Genomic DNA, 26,728 nt, shown 5'->3' on the forward strand with positions numbered 1-26,728 from the left:
GCAGCCCACCAAAGATGGCTTTGCAAATGTGAAAACTGGGCATCGTTTTGGACTCTAGTTTGAGTTGCGTGCCGCTAAAAATACCAGAAAACCGCGTTAACGTAGTGTGTTTTAAGGATTCACTGCTACATGGGCCAAATACCGGTGTTCGCTGGCTCTATTATTCAGTCTAGTCTCATAGAAAATGTGAAATAGTCACAAAAGAGCAATCTATTTTTTTCCCACTGACACCAATTGCCAATTTTTTCTGTGTCAGCGAGAGCACAAATTTATAATATTTGTGATATGCTTCAGCAGGAATTATTTTTTATTTCTTTTATTTATAACGATAAAGAAAAGAAAAAGCTTTAAAAGACATGGAAAGACTAAACTGTGATCTTTTCCTCAACCTAACTCGGAGGTTTCTAACTCCTAAACCTCACCAAGTCATTGTTAATGCCTGAGCTCAACCGAGCACCATATGTTGAATGAATATTTAAAAATGAGACAAATGATGTGTGAAAATCTGCGTATGACTCGAACTGGTGTGAGCAGTGAAATGACTCCACCATCAACCCCTCCTATCTCAAAGTGGAAAATATTCATTTCGTGAACATGGAAAGGTACATATAAGGGTGGACACAGAAATAACTGCCTGTTGGCAAATGACATGACATTTACAGCTTGTAGTGGGCTAGTGTTTGTTAGTTATTTCATTAGGTCTACATTAGAATGATGGTTTGTTGAGGAAAAGTGGAATAAACGATAATATAGTGACAAACTACAACAACCTATATTTTCTACTGGCCAAACTGGTATAGACTGGTATGTCTAATTCCCTTTAAATGTCACGTTTTTGGATTTTCTTCCTTTTCTTTCTTGCCGATTCTTTTCTGAGCCAGACGTCTGAATCATCACCAGTTTTGCATATTTGTTACTGACAAAGAAATATGCATGGCTTGACACACCACCCCAAAGTGAAGTGGTTAAGTGAAGGAGCTGTGCCAACACATTTCTTTGACTGATGACAGCAGGCTGACTGAATTGCCTTTTTTCCCCCCATAAAATATCTCAGGAAGTTCATCCATTATTTTGTAAACGAAGGGTTTGATAAATGTGACATTTTCGGGATGTACTTATACTTTTTCAGACTAAAGTAGTGGATTTTTTTAGCTTGTTATATAGGACTTGAGATCAAATTGGCCTGTTCTTGGGCCATGAACTAAAGAGATTCTGACAGCCCTGGTCTGTCCAAAAAGTTTAATGTCATTTCACGCTGCCTCATCCTGCATTTTCAAAAACTCTTCAAGACCAACTAATTAATTTTCCCGAGATATCCAGCCTTTCCAGGTCTGCGCTGGAACCCAGAAAATGGCGGCGGACGCTTGAGTGGTTCCACAGCTGGGTTCCGCGCTAGCAGGTTCCATTTTCATTACGGTCCGGCGTCTCCCTAACTGCGGCGTGTCATTTGATTTCATTTGAATTAAAACAGGCAATTTAATTCAGTCATTTCTAATCAATGCAAAGAGAGGAAAGCAGGTGGCGTTCTGTTTTTCCAAATTCACCAGAGGTCCATTTGTCAGGGTTTGTGATCTTAGTGTGGAAACAAAACACTTGGAATTAATAAAACCCACTTAGTGTAATGGAAAATAATGAGACCAGAGACTCTTGGTTTGCTAGCCAAAGTGTCAGTCACACAACCCGACTGAGTGGACTCCACAGCAATTTTCAGGTAGCAAAACACGCTGTATTTATATCTCTGCTTATTAATAGCCTCCACCAACTGTGGCACTTTCCAGACACCAACTGTGAAGCTCATCTGCAGTCTGTTCCTCGTGTGCTTTTCTTTACGTGTTCTGCTGTACTTTCTGGGCCAAAAATAAAGAAACCAAATCAATGCGTCCACCCGTGCCTCGGTTTTTCTTAACACAACTCCAAACATGACTTTCCAAGCATTTATCTTTAATAATTCTTACTAATTTAAACACCTGGACTTAAAAAAGTCCTTCTGATGAAATATTTACTTACAAATATTGCACGTGGCCTTATTTTCTTTACATCATCTGCTGACCCTTGTAAAAAAATAATCTCGCTGCTCCCCTCTACTCAACACTAACTCCCACCCAGCGTTTGGAGCTATTCAAATGTGCAAAATATTCTGTTGGCTGGACAGCAGAGACGCAGATAGCCTCCAAGGGCAGTGCATGCTGGAGGTGCACGAGGCAGTTGGCCGGATCTGCTGTACCCATTTAACTGGACAAGAGGCTGATAAATAATTCAGAGGGCCAGAGCGTAGGCCAAGCATGTCTCGTCAGACGCTAACAATCAAAGAAGGAAGGCAGAACAAGAGGAGGGGGGTGAGAAGGAGAGAAAGTGGCAAAACATGCCCGGAGATACCAAGAGAAACAGAGGCTAACCACCTTCTTTGTAACACAGTTCCTGGTGCATAAGGAGCTGAAGCGGTATCCTTTGTAACCCAGTGTCAGCTCCAATTAAGGTTTAATCCTGTTCCTGGATGTTATGGAAGTGTTAGCATTGAGGCTTACAAATGAAATTCTGGTAGGAGAAGTTATGCTGGTGGGCAAATGGAAATCTGATAAAAATCTATTCTCCCTTTTCCATGTGCATGTATGCGTGTGAAGGCTACACCTCGCAGAAAGAGAAAAGCCCTTTTCTTATATGTTACAGCATTTACGCTCAGAGGCGGAGGAGGATGTGGTGGAACAGTGGGAAAGTACAGTTAGTGGCACAGGTATCCGGACTTCACTGCGATGGATTTTAAATCAAATGATCGAAATGTGATTGAAGTAAAGACTTTCGGCCTGTCATTTAAGGGATTTTACAAAAGTACCTCATTAACTGTTTATGAATTACCGCATTTTCCGCACTATAAGGCGCACTTAAAATCCTTCAATTTTCTCAAAAATCGACAGTGCGCCTTATAATCCGGTGCACCTTATGTATGAATTCTGGTTGTGCTTACTGACCTCAAACTGATTTTATGTGGTACACGGCGCTCAAAAATCTGTCAAAAATGTTTTAGTACGATTTTAGTAAGCTACGAAGCCACACCCCTTAATGGATTGTCGGAGCATTACGGCTACCGTAGTCAGGAGCCTCGCGGAGTAATCTGGGTCCAAAACTCCGTCCGCTTCAGGTCCCAAAGTCAAACGAACACTGCAGCATCACTGAGAGATAAAAACTGTCTAAATTCTTTCATCTTTAATAAAATGATCAGCGTTGCTGCTTTACCAGGTGTAACAATTAAGTTTAACGTCCAGGCATCCATGAAAACAGAATTTATTAGATTTAACAGAGTTAGAAGATAGCAGGAAGTTAGCCCACTAGTTTCGCTAGTTACCTAAACATGATATAGCATGTTCTGACTGAGAGATTTCTGAAAAAAATAAAACGTACAGCTCTGCTATCACTTCCAACATAAATGAAGACAGAAAACTAAACAGCAGTGACATTTGTAGAGTTACTGAAGTTGGGCTAGCTGGTATATAATGATGTCCTACGTGATCACTAGCGACACAGCTATGTTAGCATAACATAAACACAGTAAAGCTGAAGGATGAACGCTAACTTTTTTCCACTCGATAAAAGTTAACATGAGGGTTCCCGATGGTCATGGACAAATGCAATCGCATGGCAGGATGCTGTAAACAGACCAAACTTCAGTCGGGAGAACAACTGAGATAATCCATCCACAATACGAGGTTAGTCATTAATATACTGCAACAACATGGGAATAGAGCAGCTGTGAGAGAATTCAACATTAATGAATTAATGGTACGGAAGTGGAGGAACCAAGAAGAATGAGTTGAGTAAAGTTTGACTTATCTGACTGTTTTGTTTCACTTAATGCGCCTTATGGTCCGAAAAATACGGTATAGCCTTTTTTTTTTTTTTTATACATAGTTCCCAATTTTCAGAGATTCAATAGTAATTAGGTAAGTTGACATAATTTATACTATTAGTAATATAATGATAAGTGCACTCTGGGTCATCATTTATCCCACTAGCCCTAGCTCCACTCGCACCCCTGCATGCCCATGCCATAAAACTGTGATAGGCCTCAGATCATCCTCCTCACTCTGGTACAAGTTAATTTTAGTCTCCTCTGTCCAAACAGCTTTTTCAGAACAGTACAGGCTCTTGTTTCTTTAGTGTAGCCAGTGGTTCATGCCATGCTGTAAACCCTTTGTATTTCTATGCATGAAGGCATCTCTTGATTGTAGACCTTGACACAAATACGCCTGCCTCCTTGAGAATTTTCTCAAAGCTGTGTTTCATTCCACATTTCAGACCGCATTGTTGATTTGGTCGCTCCTCAAGTTTTTATTACCTCTCCGACAGCCCGCCCACCCACCATAATGATGTCCTCCCTTCCTCCCTCTGCTCTGACGCCCATTTGGACCACACCTGGAATCAACCCCAGAACTTTAATCTGTTTAATCTGTCTTGAAATAACAAAGGAATGTTTTTTAGTCATGTCCAATAACTGAAAGCAGAGAACTATATATAAAGATGGGTTTACTTCCTAAACTGTTAATGAACCCCTTGAATCAAAGCTTAAAGTCTGCACTTCAATCACATCTTGATTGTTTGATTTCAAACACTGTGGCGGTGTGGAGAGGCAAATTGCCAAAACACACACACAAAAAAGTGCCAGTGTCCAAAGACTATAGCTACTGATAATCTCTGCACTTTTCTCACATGTTTCTGCCCAGAGGAGGAGGAAGTGGTGGAACAGTGAGGAGGTAGGTGGGCTATCTCGCTAAGTAATGTATGAGATTAGTAGTAGCTATATATATAATGAGCAGTGTGTGCTGTGCTTAGGTAAGTGCCGGACAGCAGCGCCCGCACTCACCTGGCAGTCAATAACACAGTCAGCATTCCAGACAGCAATTCCAGACAGCTAATTGCAAGTTGTCATGGAGAATTTCAGCCTGTTAAAATAGGTTGAGGGCGGCATGAGAGGTAAAGAGGAGGAGGAGGTGGTGGGAGGGGTGGGGTTTACATCCCAGTTCCAATTACCAGTAAATCACTGTCTTGAATGAGTTGAAAGTATGGAGAAGAGCGTGGCTGTGACAGACGAGGATAGATGTAGACAACGAGAAAGAGGGAGAAATGGAGTGAGAAGGTGAGAAAGGAAAAAAGAGACAAAGGCCGATAGTGTTCTCGTCGGCTTCAATTAGCGCGGGTGTCTATCAGAGGCTCGCGAGCGCTTTCTCACCTGGTGAGGAACTCGACAACAGCATCACCGAGGAACTCCAGTCTCTCGTTGTGATTGATCCTAGACATGGGGAGGAGACGGAAGGAAATGCGGAGATGTTAGGACATTAGAAGAGGTAGCAGGAGAGATGGGCTTCTCACACATGCACGCACACTCTCTCTCACACACACACACACACCCACACGCGCACACACACACCTGCTCACCTGCTAAATCCCTTGCTTTCACAGTTAAAGTTAATTTTCTTGTCAGCAGGCCTGCCGGGTATATTAATCACAAGAATCGTCCCTTTGATTGCTCCTGTGGTCAGTGATAGCATGAACAGATATGTGCCCGCAGGCAGCCTACCTGGAAGGGGAGGGGTCATCCTGTCCCAGACGAGACATGATGTTAATCAATGTGTTGATTCCTGGGAAAAAAAAATTAAAAACCGCCGGAATGGTAGGGTTAGAGTCGCCTGATAAAAACGACTGGTCATTTTTAGGAAAACATTTGAGATAAAGACCTTTTTTCCTCATGTACATGTGGTGGACCTTCCTGTCGCCATATTTGGGCTGGCGGATGCCGCAGTTGGACAGCGAGTTGCGGGCGTGGTCGGGATTCATGCCAAAGTTGAGGTGATGGCTGGGGTGAGTTAAGGCCAGCTGAAAGAGAGGAAACGTTTGTTGATTAACAAACGGGGATATTTTGAACACTTTTTAAACCACAGGAAGTTGCTGTCACACTTTGAAAATCTGACTGGGATGTTCTCTGAAATCCTTCTACGTAGTTTGTGTCAGAAGATCCTCAGTTTTGAATAAAAATACCTGTAGTGCGTCTCAAATTGGAAAATTATGCATATTATTAGTTCCTTGTGCAGTTCTGCAGAGTTCCAGGGTGTTTATTATTTGTCCCGTCTCCCACCCTCTCCAACTGGTCCCAACACATGACTGCCCCTCCCTGAGAAATGTCTGCCAGAGGTTTCTGTCTGTAAAAAGGGAGTTTTTCCTTCCCACTAATACCAAGTGCTTAGTTGGCGACATGGTGTCATGTGATTGTCTGTTGAATTGAACTGATTTGAAAAAGTTCTCAACATGTTTCGTTAACATTTTGAGAATACTTGCAGCATGATGACCAGACCTATTTCAATGGTCTCATAGGGTGATGATCATTGTTTAATACACATACAAGTGTTGAGCAGTCTCTCCATTTCAGAGCTAAAATTGCAACTAGTGAAGTCGAGAAACGTGCCGTTTTCCACACTCTGCATTTTGACCGTCACAAGTAATCCATGCAGTACTTGTAAAAGCACCTCATGAAGTTGTACCCGACAGCGTGAATGCTCTTAGAAGCATATTACAGTTTGGCATCTGTGAGTGTGCTTGGGTGCAAGTGACATGAATTTCATCACCAGACAACGATCGCAAGGCTCTGAGCGGGCATCGACAAGCCTGCTGGTTTTTAATGATCACACAGATTTATCTGCAGAGGTGCCAGCCTACAACGCAGGACCTACGCAGGCACCTTTTAGTCTGACTTATCAAAGACTTTAACAAAGAGTAACATGACTGACTACTCATCCGTGGTGTCTCCAGCTGTCTGTGTCCACAACTAGAATATAATAGCCGCTTTACAATTCCCTCGTCTCTGAGTCTGCTAGGGTCCAAGTGACATAAATTTCATCATCAGACAGCAAGCGTGAGGCTCTGCCGTTTTTTTGTGACTGGCAGACTCGTCCACAGAGACTTTACATTACAATACACCAACTACGCTGCGCCCATCAGGCAGACTTCAAAGGAGAATAACAGGAATGACTGCTGACCGGGGGTCTACAGCTGTCTGTGTTAAAATAGCAAGTCTAAGTACGGTAGTAGCAATTTGAAACATATTTGTTTGATGTAAGCAGTGGTTCTGACTGTATAGAGCAGACAGACAGAACATGTGATGTCCATTCACTGGCTGTGATATGTCACCAGACTGTTACCTAAGCAATCCTCACATGCACGCTATCAGGCATCACAGACTTTGCACGGGGGAGCTGCTCGTTAAAGGCCATTTAATGTCTGATCTTTTGAGTTCTGTTTGGTCTAGAACAGTTTAGGCTGCAGTGCATGCGTAAAAACAGCTTTCTTTGCAACCAGGAAGGTCACCAATATATATGAGATGGAGTCTGCATTCCTGCCGACTAAGGTAGTAATTTCTGAAAGGCCAAACGCTACAGTGGAAAGCGTTGAAGCACTGACCCATGCTGGCTGTTTAAACACAAGCCCTTGTGTGGCTACAACTTATATGCAGTAATCATTCAAGTACATATAGTTTCAATCAATCAAATAATAGAGAACGAGGTGTTGTTTGTTTTTTCTGCTCAAAATTAGATCCCGGCCAGCAGACACCAGCAGGTCATAAAAACACATCAAGGCCAAAATCAAGATCAAACTTCCAAATAAACAGCTCTAACTAGGAAGGCCGCGCTCAATACGCAACCGCATGGAAAAACAGTTTAAATGAGGGAGCCACACTCCATGAAGAGGATCTCAGACAAGCTGCCAGAGGCAAGCACCAGCAAAGAAAGGAGAGAGTCCCCTATTCGAGCACCTCACATCAATGCCCACACTGCGAGAACGTTAACGGTTCCAGAATTGGCCTCTTCAGCCAATTAAAGACCTAAAATAAGAACTACCCAAGAGGCGCACCATACTTGAGCTGTGAGTGTGCACCGATTACAGTATTCATCTGCATCCAGTGGCAAACATCCACTTCTTGCTAATAGCATCAATGAAGTTGGAGGGATTTGGTTTTTAATTAAATATTTTGACAGATAGCTTATCAACTATTGGTAAAAAAATAGAAGATAAGGACTGAAAGAATTAAGGAAATATACTCTAAAAGACTCAAAAACTGCAACGCAAAAAACTCCATAGTTGGACCAATGCTTTTATTCAGTATTGTGATTATAATGGTTGATGCAACAGGTCAGAGCCATTCACTTAATCCTCATCCTCCGCTGCAGGCTATTATCCTGTCCTTTAACAAAATGGAGGAAACCATGAGCTCCAAACAACTCCATCTGAAAGCATCTTTGATTCAGTGTCCCAGATGGCAAAATGGTGAATAAAGCTAAGGCCATTTGCCAAATACAGCAAATGGATCACAGTAACATTACCAAGACAACAAGCGTGAGGTCACCTTTTGGCTCGTCACCAAAGTGAGACAGAGAAAAACAGCAATTCTGCAAAGTAGTTTTGGATCAGAATACTTGGGCGGCTTTCAAATGAATATGAGCAAATTGCACGTTTCTTCTCATTTCATTCCAACTTGATTATTTAAGAAAGTTAAAATCTCTTTAAAAAAACAAAACAAAACACGCACAAACGGTACATCAAATGTTTTTTGATGACTCTTCTTCACATCGCCAAACACTAAAATAAAAGTCACAAATTCTCCAAGCGGTCTAATTCACCTAACTTTTCTAAAATATTCCAGTTGTAGTCAAATGCAGGACAACACCAATGAGGCTTTAAGTTCCTGGTATATGCATTGCTCGAGTATTTGGGCTGCTTAGGTCATGAGACTTTTTTTCAGTGATGCTATTTGCATTGTTAATGCATTTGTTCCTATTTTGCATTAGTGACTATATATGTTGACATCTGAGCTGTCACTTGGGAGCAGAATAAAGGAATACGGGAAAAACAATTGGCAACCTCCAGGTGAGAGTAGAACCGCCAAGAGCTGCAGTTCCTCTAGTGCCCTCTTGTGTCCTCCAAATGTCAGTCAATCCCAAAAGACTCCCAAGTTAATGTGTCCAACTTTAAAGGATCTCTATTAATCATATTGTCTGGCATAACAGCTGCATGGTTTATGACAGAGGTCGGCAACCCTGGACACACGTGCCACAGCTGGCACGCGAAGGGTTAACTGATGGCACGACACGCAGTGAATTAATCTGAGAAGGTGCATTAAAAAAAAGATAGATGGCCGGGCCAGCGGTGCACATCGCAAATTAGCTCACATAGACACATTAGCTGTGCTGCTTCTTAATGACGGTGTCTTAGCTAACAACCCCAACTACCAGATTCAACTTGTAATTGGCTAAAAATAACTTAGCCTACTGGTCAGAGGGACGTTGCTAGCTGGAAGTTTTAAAATGCAAACAATGTTGAAATTTCCACATTCCAACACTTCAAATGCTTCAGGAGCTGTCCGCTCAGCGCAGCATCAGCACCGCGGAAATACACGGATACATCAGACTTGAGACAGAACTCACAATGCGTTTTCTGGACTTTCAGGTGTATGGACCAATGCTTTCTTTTCTGATCAAACCAGAAAGCGTTAATGAGCAGCTGGATTTGCCTCGCATTAACTGGCTGGACACAGACGACATCGAAATGCAGCTGACTGAACTGAAAAGCTCGACTCTGTGGGGGTCAAAGTTTGCAGAACTACGAAAGCAGCTGGAATCCACAGCTGTCCATGTTCATGGAGCTTGCATTTTCACCTGCTGGACATCACTACCTGACAAGTTTAACTGTCTTCAGAACATTACAGAGGCATTATTGACAGTATTTGGCTCTACATATCTGTGTGAGCAGATTTTCTCTCACATGAGTGTCCTCAGGTAGCTGTCTGAATGCTGGACACTCAGAGACCTGTGTCTCTGAGTGGGAGACCAGAGATCACATTAACATCTGTATCTCTGTATTAACAAACATACCATATTGGCGCAGTTTATTTTTCTTATCATTGTTGTGAGGAGACCATAAACAGCATTTGCTGTTGTACAGTTCATTTGCTGTTATGGAGTTCTTGTTATGAATAAAAAGTGTCTTTTTTTTGTTTCAAAATAGCTGATAACTATTCGCTGATAGCTGCCAACATCTGCGAACCAATATAATTCTATAACGTTGTTCTATATAGTGTGTAACTGTTCATATAGAGCGTTATTATATTTATTGCTAATGCAATCATATGGCACACTGACTTCTGAGGACATTTTAGATGGGACTCATCATCAGAAAGGTTGCCGACCCCTGGTTTATGAAGTAGGTGAGAAGTCGTTAACAAAGCTTAAAGAAGTCCAGTCAGTTTCACAAACTTCACAAATGGGTCAAGTTTTGTTTTTTGTTGTTTTTCTTAACTCATCCATTTGGATTTTAGGAGGACTTAAAGGTTAGGGAAATGGCCAATTTGACTCCCAGATGGACTGACCTTGGCAGATGCAGCCAGCAACTGTCTGCTAGGCCTCACCTCAGTCATCTCAAGTTAATGAACTATAGCGTCTGTATGCAGTTTGGAGCATTATATTTGAGCTGGTAAATAATGTGGCTTGCGTTGTGGAACAGTCCATGTAAGAAGTTCTCCAAAGTTGTCAAATTTCTACTGTTAAGAACTCAAAATGTTTTTACATACAGTCTGCCTGCTCAGGACAAAGAAAGACGTAGTAGTATTCAAGAGCTACAATGTACAAACACTAACAAAAGCTGTCCTTTGGCATTCGTAAGTGCTTCTTGTGTCCTTCTTTGCTTTTTACTGTCTTATGTGTCTTTTCCACTTTGTGAAATCTTCTTTGGTTGTAACCACAGATTTAAACAGACAGACACCAAAGTCATAGATGAGATCAATTGTCATTCCTGTTTTAGGCTGCTACTAAAGTAGAATGATGTTTCCAGTTCACTGGAATAATGGATAAAATTCTACTGTATCCTAAAGGGCTCCCATTTATCTAGAAGACAATGAATTAAGTTAGTTCTAAATAAAATAAATAAATAATTGTTGTTTCCCAAAAAAATTCAATTTCATTTATATACAACATGAAATGAACAATTTCAATAAAGCTACTTTTGGTTTCTTCCTTATTCACAAGGTGCCGCCACAGCTCCACATGCTTGATTTGGCAGATTTTTAATGACAGCTAAAATCCAGGGGAATTTGTCTCTGGTTTTGGCCATCTATCGCCTCTACTGGATGGCCACAAATGCATGAAATCCAAACGGTGCACACCATAAAGTGGCCGGGGTGCTGTAAAAAGTACTGTACTGCAATCAAGAGTTCTCAAAATAATAAAACACTGAACTATATCTTTTGTCTGGACTGTTTCTATTAAAAAACATAATGAAAATTGAGGAAGATGGTTCAACATTTCTGGGTTAGAGCTCCACAGGACTCCATTTATTCTGGAGTCTATCTTTAGTATTTATAAATTCTTTGCAGACAACAACGCAATACCACAAATATGCTTTTACAAAGGCCAAGTGCAGTGCACAGTGAGCAACAAAAGCCAAACTGACAGCATTTAGACATCAACAACGTGACCAAAACCTCCCGAGGCCTGGTGTAAAATCTCCACAGAGTCTGATTTCCATTTACCATCCTGGACTTAGACTGACTAATTGACTAATTACCAACTGTAACACCAGAAAAGCAGCCTAATAATGCTGGATGAAGGAAAAAGAGGGGAGGTAGCTCTACTTAGGTGAGCTGCTAAGAGGGAAAAAGGATTCCTCTTCTTTCTCACAGAGAAAGTTGTTTGCATGAAAATTAATGACTTAAACTTTCAAACCTGTAAAGAGAGCCAAAAGTGGGAATTTAAAGTAAAGCAACCCTGAAGGAAACGCATTAGTCGACATTCAGCTTTGTTTGAAAAAAGGACAAAAACCGCTGTGCCTAGAAAGACTGCCGCAGCTGAACATCTCAAACTCGCTGAGGGAAGAAAAAGGAAAAAGATAGGGCTCAGTAGGATATGTCAAGCCTTTATCAATCTTACATTAGGAGAATGTTAATCTCAGCCCAGAAAAAATACAAGAGAGAGAAAAAATAAAAAGACTCCAACTACTCTTTCCCCTGGGCTTGCTTTTCAAAATGCTTGTCTCCTTTCAGCCAACTTCAAATCAATTTCAAGCTCCAATGAGATATATATGTAAAACGTTAACAGAGAGGTTTCAATATTTATAGTTGCTCAAGAGGCCTTCAGCTTTGTAGCCCTGAACACAGAAACGACAAATTCAACAGCATCTGTTATTTTTTTCTTCTCTGGTTAAGAGTAACAGCATTTTGAGGGAGGTGGGTAAAAAAAAAAAAAAAGTCGGTTATTTGACATGACACAAACAGAAATCAAGCGATTCTCAGCACCGCGTTGACACTTTGATAAAAAAATAAAAATATAAGTTAAAAACAACCCACCACGTCTACATCCAATCTCACCTCCCCCATTGTGAGATGTCAAACACAAGTCAATGACTGCCTACTACACAGCCTGAACTATGGTGCTGGGCCCGCTAAAGAAAAAAAGTATGAAACAAAATACACGAGTAACTCTGTAAACACTGCAGATCCCTCACTGCTAAGAACAACAACCAACAGCAGTGACTCTGTGGACAGGATTGACGTCTGCAACTGTTCCTGTCAAGATAATGACTGCGTTAAGTATTGGAGTGATTCGGATTTAGCGATCGCTGCCTCGGCTGCTGCTCGACCGCCTTTGGCTAAACGGAAATAAACATCATCGCTCAGCTGAGAGCCGAGGACCTGACTGGAAAGGGTGCTGCTCGTGCACCCGTGTGCAGGGAAAACCGATGGGCCGATCTGCCTGCTTGGCAAACACAATGATGTAATTACTCTGTACAACTTTATTTAAAATAGTGCATGGATAAAAATCGGGCTTCAAAGGTTAAAGAAAAAAACAGCGAATAAAAGGGGTTGAGGCTATAAAACGGAGAGTTACCATTACCTTGATGGATCTTCACGACACAAGTCAAAGCTTGAGCAAAGAGATTCTGTCCATCAGAAATACTTAATACATAATCCAGTTTGTGGCGTTTTAAAGATTTGACAGCCATAACGAGGCAACAGCTTTGGTTGTATGCTTTGGATATTTGTGAAGAACAAAAGAAGAGAATACCGGAGATCTGTTCTGAATGATGGCCGTTTAGCCACATGATGACAGCTTGGATTTCACTTCTTTGAGAATATAACTGCTCTCGTTATCACGTCCTTCACATAATGAAACACTTAGTGAATCGCCTTTCATTCATTTCTTATGGAAATATTGGTGAGAACAGGTTAACTCTTGTGTGGAAATAATCTTTTAGGAGGCACAGATGAATATTATAAAATAGGCATATTTGTTATGAAAATATCAAGAAGCGAGAGGAACACACGCTTCATAGTTTTCCCTCCTCCTACACACAATCACAACAAACCATTCTCCATCCAGTGTTTCCCATCAGCGGCTGCTGAATGCTTCTTGGAAAAGGTGTGCCTTCAATAACATTTAAAAACAGTCACACTTGATCCATGTCTGAGATCGCCCGGAAGGTTATTTCGGAGTTATGGTGCAATGGCGGCAAAAAGCAAAGCCGCCCTTTTTTGTACAAGCTTCGGTTGTGGTGGGAGAGAAAGAGATGCAGACCTTGAGGATCATGAAGGAGAATTTGGATGCAGCATATCTATCACTTATGGAGGTGCAAAGCCACTTGAGGCCTTAAACAAAAACAGTGCCACCGTATACTGGGTTCTGTGATGCCCAGAAATCACATTGGAGTCATGTGATTTTTGTCCCACTCAACAATTTGACTGAAGCATTTTGGACTGATTGTAAATTAGACTTGACTAACTGCACTGCATCACAATACTGATACAGTCTTTTACCAACATGCCATGAGGGTTTAATGTGTAAAGATGTTGTCTCTGAACAAGTTCGCTCACTAAGTAGAAGCTCATTAATTTCTAAAAAAGTAGGATCAGGCTTGAACAAACAGTTATGTTTGATTCATTATTTTTGCAAGGGATTACAAAGACATAGATGCATGTTGAAACAGTTTAGGTTTTATTGATTTCTTTGATTTGGAAGCTCCCACAGACCCCGTGGCTCTTAGAGGACTTAGCCTTCAATTGGTGTTGTATTTAAAACTGTTTGTTAAGTAACTAATAAGTTTGATTCCATTAATTCCAATCTGGTTATTGGTGTTACCCCCGTTTTCATCCTGCTGAGTGAGAACTCCAACGCTGGCATCTTCCTCGCCTCCATACAGCTGGCCAATCACAGAATGGAGTGGGAGTGAATATCGGATAGATTGTTAGAAAGGTACAGAAATGGTTCGATACAACCCTTCTCCAATTTAACCCCGGGCATGTGTGGGAGGAGGAGGTTTCCAGAGCGAGCCTTCCAACAAGCAGTTCTGATGAACCACAGCGGGGCACACCACATGGAGACTGTAAGAACTGTAAGAGATCCACTTGGGCTCCTTGTATTTTCTCAGACAACTTTATGAGAGGAGAGTGGACAATATTAGGCAAGTTTAAGATTTAACAGTTCTTTCAGTCTCTTCACTAATACATAATGCAAACTATCCATTGCAAACCACCTTTGCACTGCAAGCCGTGCTCTCCATCACAGTGAATCGAAGAATGTAAACATCAGGCAGGCGCAGTAGTCTTCAAGATGAACCATTCGTACAATATATCTGTCTCATGTTGTGGTAGTTGTATCAATCAGTCAAATCAGACAATAAACTAGAAATATAAAACTAGAGCTTTAGGTACTGGTTCAGATTAAGCGGCTGAAAAATGAAGCCAACTGGCTACAGTTTTTCCCTCAAAGTGAGTCAATCGCAATCGACTCACGGTGTCCCAACGTACCCAGCTTCACAGCAGAAATAAACACGTTTACAGCCAGTTTTTTAAAAACCCAGGACAAAACAAAAGAGATACTTTCTTACATAACAAGTCTGAGTGGGATGTATTTTAAATAACCCATTGACCTAGATAACTGAGTTAAGGGTGTGGTCACGTTGATTGACAGGTGTCTTGACAAATGGAGCTGAAAGATTTATCTCTTAGGCCTCGTCCACTACTCTGAGTAATTAAACTGGACCTCTTCCATGTGTGGGTGATTTTGATCCATTTCCAAGCATTTTTAAAGTTATTTGACTAATTTTATGGTTTGCTATTTGATACAAAGCATTTCAGTAGTATCTGCTTTGGTTCTGCTGAATGAAAATCTAGTATTTTACTAGCCTGTTGGTTAAATATTTATATATGTATACATATAGATTGTTTTTTGTTTTTAAATGTCATTTATTCACTTTTTAATAGTTCCTACGTTTGGCTCGTGTCAAACCTTTGAGTTAGTGGCATGGCCACTAAGACGTGCTTAAATGATATGCAAAAAAAGAAGACATTAGTCAGTTCTGGTGCCTTTTGGAACATACATATATATATATATATATGTATGGATTGTCTGAGTAAAAGTTTAGTTTGCCAAACTTTGGTATAGTCTGTCTAAAAAGTTTCTTTAAATTAATTCTTTAAAACAAAATAAAAATAAAATAAACCCCAAAATGGATTTGTTAAGGTTTCTGAAAAACCTAAAACTGTTTATGCAGTCTTGAGATTCTTTTTCGGGAAACCCACAATCATGTGACCTGAATAGCTCTCACAGCGATGGGTTGGGGCAATATCTTACAGAGGTTTCACACTTTCCCATTCCTTTATTTCACACCTTGACTTTTGACTGTGATGACTCACGTGATTAATTGTGGGTCAATGACCGTCAGGATTACCTTCAAATGGGCCAGCCCCCAGTAGAGATTAAATACCTGTACCTTTTCACGAATTTGAAATGAAGACGTCTTGGATGAGAGGTGAAACATGTTTACAAACTGATAGAAGTCCAGCTGCTTTTTTTAAAGCACTCAAGACTACAATGTCTTGGATGACTGAAAACCTAAGCGTGAGTGAAATTCTAGTATGTATTTTATAACTGTGATTGCACTGAGCTAACCAAATCTGCTAGCTAGTTAGCTGAAAACGTAAGCACTCTGGACTTTCTAAAATGATCACACATTGGGCTCCAAAAAATAAAAATAAAAATAACTTGGTGGCAGCAAAAATGCTAAATTTTTACCTTCAAAACAGTACTTCACAAACAAATAGGTGATCTCAAACTGACTACACCTATTCTCAAGCCTTAGCCGATAACAGCAATCAACCCTTTTAATTCCAATATTAAAAAACATCTGGTTCCAAACACCCAACATATATTGGGTTGTCAGAATTCGGAAAGGTCTTGGATACATGGGTCCAATTCACGCTACATTTTAGCTGCTGTTAACAGTTAGTTCCATATTGTAGTTCATGTGTACCACAACCACAAAAGTCCTGACAATAAATAAATAGTGTATCATTCTAATATCCAGCATACAGTACATAGCACAAGCAATATTTTATTTTATAAAATGAAAAACTCAGGTATTCAACCTGAAACAAAAGAAAACATTCAAAGCATGTGAAACAGTATTCCCCAACTGAATCAAATGGACACCTCAATCACATGGATGGAAATGCGTCGCCATGAATAACAAAACAAATAAAATACCCCAGTACACAGAGTCACGGTCGTATTCACAGGGGCACACAAACAAAAGCATGCAATATCAGAGCCAGGGCTGTGGACTTGTACAGTTAAATTATTGAGATGCTCTGTGATGCCTCTCATTCTGTCAGCATGGGTCAAAAGCGAGGAACGAGGATGAAGCAACAGGGGGGTGGGGTGGGATTATGAGGGTCTGTTGGATGTGGGGATGCGGGAGCATGTGGCGACCATGAACACATGTCTCTCCAACCCTGCCCCGCCCCTCCTAAGTTTTAAATGTTAAATGTTTAACGGGGAGGCTCTCAGAAGAGGAGCTTCAAAGGGCCCAGGCTCCACTGCAGTCGGGCGGGGGGAAGTGCAGAGTGCAGAGGCTCCCGCTCTCAGGCTGGGTTTTTGTCAGTTGCCTCATGCCAGGATCACATTGCCTTTCTCTACTGCATAAGCAGGTATGTTGCTGCACAGAGAATCAAAAGATGTTTCATGGCTTCGCCGACCGAGTTTACTATGGTGAATGTACATCGGCAACATTTATTCTCCTTACGATTTGGATTTACAGATAAGCGTTCATTAAACATTATAGAGAATGAGCTGAAATCAAGCATCGATTGCACCCAGCTCTTCTCAGATGATAAGCCGCTTTCATCTCTTATGAAAAAAGGGAAATAAATTCCCATTCCTTTAACAGGAGTACAGCTCATTACTCTACATAGATAGAACAAGAAAAGCCATTCAGAAATACAGATTCAACTGCTCCAAACCCAGACAGACCACTGAAGTCTGGCTCCTCACTGGAGAAAATCTCACTATAGCCTTCAACGTGATTCCATTTGTGTGCGTGTGAAACGTGAGGATTTAAAAAGTGTAGGCAAGTATATATGATGACCTGTGAGTCAGTCTAGTCTATATTTAAAGATCCCGAAAAGCCTTCTGTTTTTGTTTGGGATTTGAAGTGTTTAATTTAATTAATATTTATAGTATTATTCCAGGGTTTTCTTCCCATGCTGGTGCTATGCATAGAAATGAGCCTAATGAAGTGTGTTAAGTTGGTATAATTCTACATGTCAGGCTGACTCAAGGACTGAAGTAGTATGTAAAATTAATGAGATGAAATGCACATCAAACAAAAATAACTAAATTAATAATAATAATGATCAGCCACTATCAGCCCAAAAACTAGGAAGTGGCGATACATTTGTTGATCCATATACAGTGCGCAAAAAGAATACAAAATCCCCAGTTTGAGATTATTTTTGTTTAATGCCACAAACCAAGCTGATAGACCAGAATGAAGCAGTCAGGTGAAGGACACCTTGCACCTCTACGTGAACAAACAGGTGAGGATGAACAGATGCTTTTAAATTATCACCTCCAATGTGTGGTAGCGTCGGTTAACATCAGAACTGCTCAGGGGGTCAGTTTGATCCCTTGGCTTTTTTAAAAATCATGTAACCGCATCATCTCGTATTTCACAACTTTTTCTAAAGTAAGTTGTTTAATTTAAGTTTCAAAAAAAATAATATGTGATGTGGGGGATAAAAACTAAAGAATTCATGACTACTTATACCTAGAACCAGTGAGGACGTCATCCTGACGCCACAGAAACTGTTGTAAAACAACAGATGTAGTATTGAGTAGCAACACCGATTTTAAGATGACGCCTGCTGTAACATGAGACACAACTAGATAGCTGTGATTGATAAATAAATATATAGGGCACTGTAGGTAGGTAAAAGATAAATAATAACTGCAGGGCTGATGGCATGTTGGCCTGGATCAGAGGAGGGAAAAGTGTGGTGAACTGGGCGGGTTGCTGGCTGTGCAGGGCAGTGGAGGAACCGTGGCTGAACTGAACAGAGTGCTTAGAGTGTGGAGAACCAATCCGAGCAAATACAGAGTGAAATCCTGAGCAAAGCAGCCAAATCTGAGGGTTTTAAAGCCTGAGAAGCAGAGCTGAGGGGCTAAAGTGCAGGCAGATTAGGATGGTTTGATAAACTTTAACATTAATAAATCTATTAAAACGTGTTTCTTATTCTGTTTTAGTTGTTTGAGGTCATTTTTAAAATGTAGACAATGAGCTGCTCAATATGTTTCCAGGCAACATGTTTTTTCAGTATCTTTTTTAGGGCATCTAACTATGGAGCCCCGCAGGGGACATTGGAGAAAAAAAAAATAAAGGGTCGCATTTGAAGGCTGAGTTGGGGTATCCTTCGTGGCCCAACCTATCCCAGAATTCATAGCGCGGCCCAGCCAATTCTAGTTTCCAACAATGGCGGCAGCTGCTTAGTTTTAATATTACTCTCTCTGGGTCACAAAATAAACTTTTAACATATTTTCAGGCCTGAATGTAGCTGTGTAAAGTTCAAATATCTGCTCGGTTTATCAAGACATCACATATTTGCAAAAGTGCTCAGACGTTTTCGGAGACGTCTGTTACCCACCAGCTCGAAGCTGACCGGGAGGTCGAGGCCCACTAGAACCGCACTCCCGGCACATCGTGCCTCGACCTCCCGGTCAGCTTCGAGCTGGCGGCCTCCAAAGGATGCGGCCTATTGTGGGAGATCTTGCAAAAGTTATTCTTCATTTTTTTCCTTCAATGTCCCTCGTGGGGCTCCGTATCTAACACCACTTCATCCAAGATTCAGTTTTACATTTTTTTTCGTAAGTCTTCTACAATAATTAAATCGTTTTTTTGTTTGTTTATTAGTGAATGCTACTATATATTTTAAGATCTGTAATACAATCATCTAAATCACTTGTAAAAGTACTTACTTTGTAAAATATTTCATATATATATTTATATATGAACAAAGCTTCTGTAAGTAATTACTTATTTGTCATTGCTCTTGTTGTAATTCAGGGTCAAATCAAGCAACAAGCAAAACTGGTGCTTTGGCGTGCATTACGCAAGACTGACCAAACAATCCACAACATTTTGTTAGTCGTACTGAGGAGAAGCTCTGGCAGTCTGTGTACACCCTCCACTGCAGCTGAATCACAGACAGTGTTAAACATGGATGGACTGTTTCTGGGTCTGAAAAGTGAAGCCAATGCAGAAGAAACGCCTTAAACCTGCTTTTTTTTTCATGGCCGCCAGGGGATGAAAATTTTTCAGGTTGTATAGAAGTTTATGAGAAAACAGCACTCGGCTCCTTTGCTCTGTGACCTCAGTAAAAACTTACCTGATGGTTTTTTGATCCCAGTGACTAGTCTCTGGTTATATTGATGATAATATTAAAACCACAGAGTAAATTATGGTCATATGGTCAACTTGCAATGGATTTGACCAATTCACTTCCTTGTGTGTCAGTGTTTGTTCCATTCTCCTTGAAACAAACAATATGGTAGCCACTGTGCCAAAACTTTTATACCTATGCGTTCACACAACTAAAGATAAATTATATTCAAAGCACACAAACCTTCTATCAAAGTACAATTCATTTGTAATGCAATCAAAGGGTGGGAGCTGATTCTGCTCATGTTAAATGAGCGGACTGTCACAGGAAAACATTTATCTCATTAAATGTGATCATCCCATCCGAGTGGAGGCAAATGAGAAGTGACGGCGGATCTGAAACCCGCTCTGACTCGGAGCGGGGCTGTTTGAGCAGGCACCGCTGCACTCCTGCAGCCGTTCTGTCTGAATCTATCTGGGCGCAGAGTGTGTGTGAGTGCTGTGGGACATTAGGCGCTGCTGTGTGTGTGCTGTAGATGAGGAAAGTGTTGTAAGCCCAGCAATGATGGCTCCCTACTTGGGTCATTTCAGTCCCAGTAGTGGTGAACTACTGACAGCCCTGGCTTTGTCCACACACAGATACACAGCAATGCCACGGTATTACCACCTCAATGGCAAGAATTGCAATGCAGACAGGCAACAGGCGCTGCAGAAGCCTGTAGTGTGCGCTGCCTGTGAGCTGTTATGTATAAATGATTGTTTTTCTTTCTATCTGTGCGTCTTCTACGGGAGATGAAGGAGTTGAAGGAGAAAGGGGGAGGGACAGATCAATTAACATCTCCCCTGAGAGACTAACCATTGAAGCTCAAATGGACATCTTCACGATGAAAGAGGCCGCAGCTTGTCAGCTACCGGCTGGCCTTGCGAGCCAGTGTTTCCTTTTTAGCGCTCGTAATGACAGGTCGTCATTATGCAAACGACAAAAAGGCCAATCATTGATCGATATGTGCAAAAACCACACACAAATGCTCTCAGACCACTGAGCAGTCTGGCACACAGACGCACAGAGCCCTGAGCAAATCTTAATGCATCCTTCCCCTTTTTAACTATGTATAGGCTACAACACATTGATTTCTAATGTATCAGGTTATGACAGCTCTTCAATATTGCTGGAGGCAGCCGTGGAGCTCACTCTGAGAGCACACAGCTTGAGGCTGTGGACCTGACAGGGGAGAGCTGGCATTACGGAGGAGGCTGTCGTTGTCCTGACTACTGTCACTGCAACTCACAGCAGACCTGGGCTGCTCACTGCAGAGATATGACTCAGGCCAGTGTGTGTGTTACCTTAGCTGACTCCTGAGCCCCTGTTTCCACCTGAACTATCCCTGCAGAGGTGGATTGGGCACAGTAATGAGGGGAAACGCTGCCTCCCTGGATCTCTGTGCATAACAAGCTCCTGCACAGAATGTTTACTTTTTTATCGGCCTATCTAACCTGTACACTGTGCACTGCCTGAAAGCACTGCACGGATTCGCCTAATGTTATCTATCTTGTTAGTTATCATCTATGCCAGCCTTTAAGTAAGCTTGGGACAGGCCTTCACAGTCACATCAAACCGTCATGACAGATTCTTACCTGAAGGAGGCAGCGCTCCTTGAAGACATAGGCGATGAGCTTATCCAGATGCATGAGACACTGGTGGTAGCGGATATGATGGGTGAGAACGGGGAGCATCATGGCGTGCTGTGGAGGACAGAGAGAATTGACAAGCAGGGTAAGAAAGGAAGACAGGAGAGGAAGAAAAAAATAGAAAATCTCAAGTAACAGGAAGAGGCAGAGAACAAGGATCATGGCATATATGAAAGAAGAGTGAAGGCGTGTTTTGAGAGCAAGTGTGATGAAGAGATTGGGCAAAAGAATGGGAGAGGGTTGATGGAGGGAACAGGGAGGGAGAAATCAATCAGCCAGTCATTATTTATTAAGTGGTGCTCTGCAACAGAGAGATGAAATAATCAAAAACCCAATTGCTGCAGAGCGAGAGGGAATGACAGAGATGGGGGAAATTCACATTTGGACAGGACAGTCAAAATCGAAGCCCATTCTGACATGTTGACACACTTACATTGGAACAAACACTGACAGCCCCCGCTGACCCTCACATATGAAAAGAAAAAAGTTTGAGTGCAACAAAGTAAAAGAAAAGTCAAGGGCAGGGCGGGGTTGGAGGATGAGCTGCGAGTGAGGGGAATGTGACAAGAAAAGTGGGAGTTAAAGCGAAACAGTCGGTGGTCGGATACTGAGCTCGGCAGTCTGCAGAGCCAATCTGCGGAATCATTAGCCGAGGTTTATCAAGTCTTCCCCTCGGAGTGACTGAGAAACTGTAACAAAGGCTGGTGTACACACATTAACCCCGTGCCACCACATGAGAGAGGAAGGAGCCGTGCATGTTTTAATTAGTGCTACTGGGGAGGGTGAGCCCGAGGCCCGGCGGCTACAAGCGGTGCTGCCACGTAGCCCTGGGGCCATCACAGGGGCCGTGGTGACACAGTCCCCGGGCCTTGTTAAGCAGCCAATTAAACAAAGCCGGGGCCCGGTCATGTCTGCTGCTCCTGACCTGTTCTTACGACTGCCTGAGTGACTGAGTATGTCTCTGTGTTCACAAAGGCAGGGTGGGGGCTTGTTAGAGAGTTGATACGCCACTAATTAAAAGGTGAGAAATTCCTAATTTACTGTCATGGGTGACGTTTGGGTATTTTGGACACCTTCCAACCAGCCCAGCAGCCTGAATTCACTTTTACTTTGATTTAAGTATTACAAGCACGACTCCACACCAAGGCTTTACTCTGGGAAGCCAGTCAGGTTTATTAACTGCCACCCAAGCATATTTGGCACCTCATTTTAGCGATAAAAAAATTATATAATTATGCGTTGGAGAGATTTATACCACCCATTATCGATTTACTAAAGGATAACTCCATGCTAGACATGCTCTTTTCCAGCTTGTGTGTTCTTGCTTTGGTGATCTGCTGTTTGCTCAATCCAACCAGAACCTACAGCAGGTGGAGAACTGCAGATCTGAAAGACTACCATCAGAAGCTACAGTGCATGATGGCAGAGCTGGAGCTGGTTGGGTGGAGACTAACCCAGCTTTCACAGGGCACGAGCCTAGGTAGACCCTGGAAGAGTCGCCATCACGGGATTAACACAGAGATAGAGTCAACAACCCCATCATGAATGCATTTGGACTGTGTGAGGAAGCCAGAGCACCCACTTAAGGGCTAAATTCAAACCCAGTACATTTTGGCTTTTCTCTGGTGGATGCATCACGAGCAATTTGAGTTTACTGTCTTGCCCAAGGACGCTTCAACATGTGGTCTTGAGGAGCTGAGTAACCAACCAGCCTTCTGATTAGCAGATGACCCCCTCTACCTCCTGAACCACAGCCGGTAGAGCTACTTAATTAATCATTAAATAACTATTTTGTTAAATTAACAGCAACTTGGCCAGTGAGGCAGAAAGCAGAGAGAATACAGTGAGAATCACCAACTGATCTGAACAGCGCGGCTTGGCATGTACAGGGAGAACACTGCAGCCGGCATTTGAACCAGGACTGCTGTGAGGCGACAGCGCTAACCGCTGTCTAACCACCTATGCTTCCTGTTTCTTTTCGTTGATAGGCTCATTTATTTTGATGCACATTGAGCCATGTGTGATGTGAGTGTAAGGCCTCTGGTTTACAGTGCTTCCACAGATTTTATTAGGCTGTATATATTGTGCAATGTAAACTACTGCAGAAATTCACCTTTGCAGGCGAGCTTTATTACCTACCCCTAACAGCTGATACAGTTGTATTTCTCCATGCTTGGCCTTAGTTATATAATTTATAAGTAGGTGGATTAATATATATATACTAAGTAATTGCTGCAGAAAACAAAGACCCGCCCACACTTATTTTCTCCACTGTAGAAAAAGAAAAACAGACTTCCCTTTGAAATGTTTTTGACTGTCTGACGGCCTGAACATAAATGTGATCAGGGAGCCAAAAAGAAAAGAAAACAAGAGAGAGAGAAAGAAAAGGCAGTGAATAAAAAAAAATATGAACATAAAATAAAATTGTGATGAATAAATAAGTCCCATCTCTGCCCCCGATGTGCAGCCCGGTCCTTGACAGAGCCTTTCAAGTGAAACAACCTTGGTGTTGCCGAACGATGTTTGTAACAAGGGGGTTGATTTTGCTCCGGAAAAAAAAAACAAAACTGCTTTTAAAATCGAGAAACTATGGGTCAGTTTTGCAGCTATCTATTGTCTGTGTCACATGTTGTGTAGACTGTACCACTGCAGTTCGGACTGAAATTATTCATGAAGCAATTAGTCGTAGCGGTACGGCTTGAAGCAAATATAATTGGACAGCAATTATGGATCGGATTCTTCTTTGCTAGACCTTGCTGTAAGAGAGGTCTGGCTTGCACGGCTAGAACATTCTGTCATTCCTCTCCAAATGTGAGCAGCAGCATCAGCTGTAGGATACCTTCACTGCACTACATTGATAGTGGGTGTGCCGAGAGAATAATTCGTGGTACACTGATGCCAATTATCTTTTCAGTAAGAAGTTTAAGACAAAAAAGATCCTAGAATAGACGATAAATAAAAAATGTACTAAAACAGACTTAGCTATATCATTACACTGACTATCAATGTAGTGCATGAGCACACGAAGCGCTCTGTTTCAGTGGGCACAGTGCGCTGCTTACACATTCAGGGTTATGGTTCAAGTCTCATTAGTCCTGCCCGTTCGAAATCGCGTGCACACATCGAAGTGCAAGTTGAACACGCTGCTCCACTTCCTAGAAAATGAGCTACTGTTAAGATAAAATAAGAATCCATCCTAAATATATTTTTTTGCTGCTAAAAGTGCATGAAATGCTGAGTGACAGTCAAGTGGCATATAAATAAGCTGTCCAGTCGGAGTTGTTACTTAATGAAAGGTATGGCTACCGCTGCGGCTCTGTGGGAGTACGCTTTGCCTACACAGATTTTGACACTTGAATGGAGAAGTGACGCAATGTGTGGAAAGAAGAGAAGCCGAGTGTCGGGCTGTGGCTGTGCAGTGGACGTGTCCGTCTGAGTGGAGCCACTGCAATATGTGCATGTCTCCACCTTCTAGCAACTATATATATTTTTTGGTTTTAAATACAAATTCAGTTTTATTTAAATACAGGCAATTCACAACAGCAGCTGCTTTAAGCGGCTTCACGTTGCTGGGTAAATAACAAGGAGTTGGCGACAGTGAGAAGGAAGAACTCCCTTTTAACAGGAAGAGACCTCGTGTTCAACTAAACTCAGGGAGAGGCAGCCACCTGCTACAAGCATACAAAGCAAGCATTTCACTTTGTACCCTGAAACTATTGTACTTACATTGTTAACAGATATAACGTAGACAAGATTTAGACAAACTTCATAGAGCTCAATCTGTAGCTAAAGGTGGCACTAAAAACCATCTAATTACAGAGGAAAACAGTACATAGATACAAAAACAATGCAAAGTAGATTCCCACCTTAAAATACTCCGCCTTTACAGCAGGCATAAAACAAGTGCCTGCTACAAAAAATGATTTGGGTCCACTCTAACCTGTACCATTTAGCGTCACAGACCTATTTGCCATTTCTGATCATGTTAATCTGATTATTTGACAGATCATATGACTTAGTGTTTGGTTAGTTGCACTAAGAAACCATCCAAGAAGGATGCACACCAGTTTTGATGGATAAATGTTGAGTATTTCCTTTGCATATTAACTGGAGCTAGTGCCAGTAGCTGTATCCGTACAGTCTGTGAATGCACCTTGCTAACCAACAGTATTAACTGATAACTTCGCAGTTCTCCTTCTCTTCTAGGTCTAAGTGTGGTCATTAATAGGTTTTTGCCTATAAACCCGTCCTTCCTACTGTTAAAGCTGTCTATAGTACAGTCAAAACTCCAAGAATACTAAAGCATTATTGTCTATTTAATTTGACAATAATGGGTAGGATTTAGCTGCCTTGCTTTTCCGTGTCAGTCAGCAACACATGTTATAAGTAGCTGTGGTTTGATTCCTGGTTCCACCAGTCTGCAGATCCTTGGGCAAGAAACCGAATCTCAAATGGACCCCGATGCATCCATCAGTGTGTGAGTGTGCATTTATATTTGTACAAAGTGTTTAAAGGCACAGAATAAAGCACTGTATGGGTGATTGTGGCTTCCAGTAAAAGGGATTTCAATGCTTGAGAAAAGCGCTGTATAAATACCAGTCCACTTACAAAGTTGATTCTTTCATTTTTGAACAAAAAATGCTCCTCAATCTGTGCTTTCAGCTTCCTGAAAGTGAGGATTTTTTGCTTTTGGAATTTAAGGAAAATGTTTTTTTTTCTTTACTATAGACAGGGTTCGTACGCTTTTTTCAGGGTCAAATTCAAGCACTTTTTAAGCACTTTCAAGATCCGTTTTTAAGCTTTTCCAGTACCCCCCGCCGCACTGCCCGCCAAAAAAAAAAAAAAAAAAAAAGAGAATGCATGTTTCAATTTGCATCACCTCAGTAAGACCATGTGAAAAAACACCTTAGCTCCCCTTTTGTTGGGACATAGAAAACGCACCACACAAAAATACTGCAAAAGGAACGGTCACCTTATATACTTAGTGTATAAACTCAAAATGCACATTTCACTTAAAAATTAAGATGTGCAAATGTGAACAAATCAACTTGTTAGAGATATTCTTCTCCTGTTGAAAAAGAAAAACGAAAAATAAAGAAATAAGTCTAGATATTGATGCTTTTTCCTGTGTGTGAAAAAAAATAGGAGACAGATGTTTGTTTGTTTTTAAGTTATTTCCCAACAAAACTGTTTTATTGCTAACTACATTGCTGTCTGTATTATTCCTGAAGTCCTAAATGATCACCTTTAAAGTGTTTGTGCTAATAACATCAAGTCAGGCAGGCATGGAGAACAGCAC

The 26,728-nt window shown here is 41.5% G+C and overlaps 1 protein-coding gene across 6 annotated transcripts in view; it reads right to left on the reverse strand.

Annotated features, from left to right (window-relative positions):
• drosha (drosha ribonuclease III) overlaps window positions 1-26,728 on the reverse strand; it is a 136,331-nt gene that overhangs the window by 71,951 nt on the left and 37,652 nt on the right. For 5 of the 6 annotated variants that reach the window (XM_039617618.1, XM_039617617.1, XM_031728545.2 and 2 more), the window contains 5 exons: window positions 21,376-21,483; window positions 5,727-5,865; window positions 5,570-5,630; window positions 5,428-5,478; window positions 5,222-5,281 (listed from right to left, as the gene is read on the reverse strand). In XM_039617618.1, the coding sequence (XP_039473552.1) occupies window positions 5,222-5,281; window positions 5,428-5,478; window positions 5,570-5,630; window positions 5,727-5,865; window positions 21,376-21,483 (419 nt within the window). The remainder of the gene's footprint in view (window positions 1-5,221; window positions 5,282-5,427; window positions 5,479-5,569; window positions 5,631-5,726; window positions 5,866-21,375; window positions 21,484-26,728) is intronic. The other variant, XM_039617619.1, reaches the window with a different exon arrangement.

The sequence above is a fragment of the Oreochromis aureus genome, linkage group 9 (assembly GCF_013358895.1).
Source record: "Oreochromis aureus strain Israel breed Guangdong linkage group 9, ZZ_aureus, whole genome shotgun sequence".
NCBI lineage: Eukaryota > Metazoa > Chordata > Actinopteri > Cichliformes > Cichlidae > Oreochromis > Oreochromis aureus.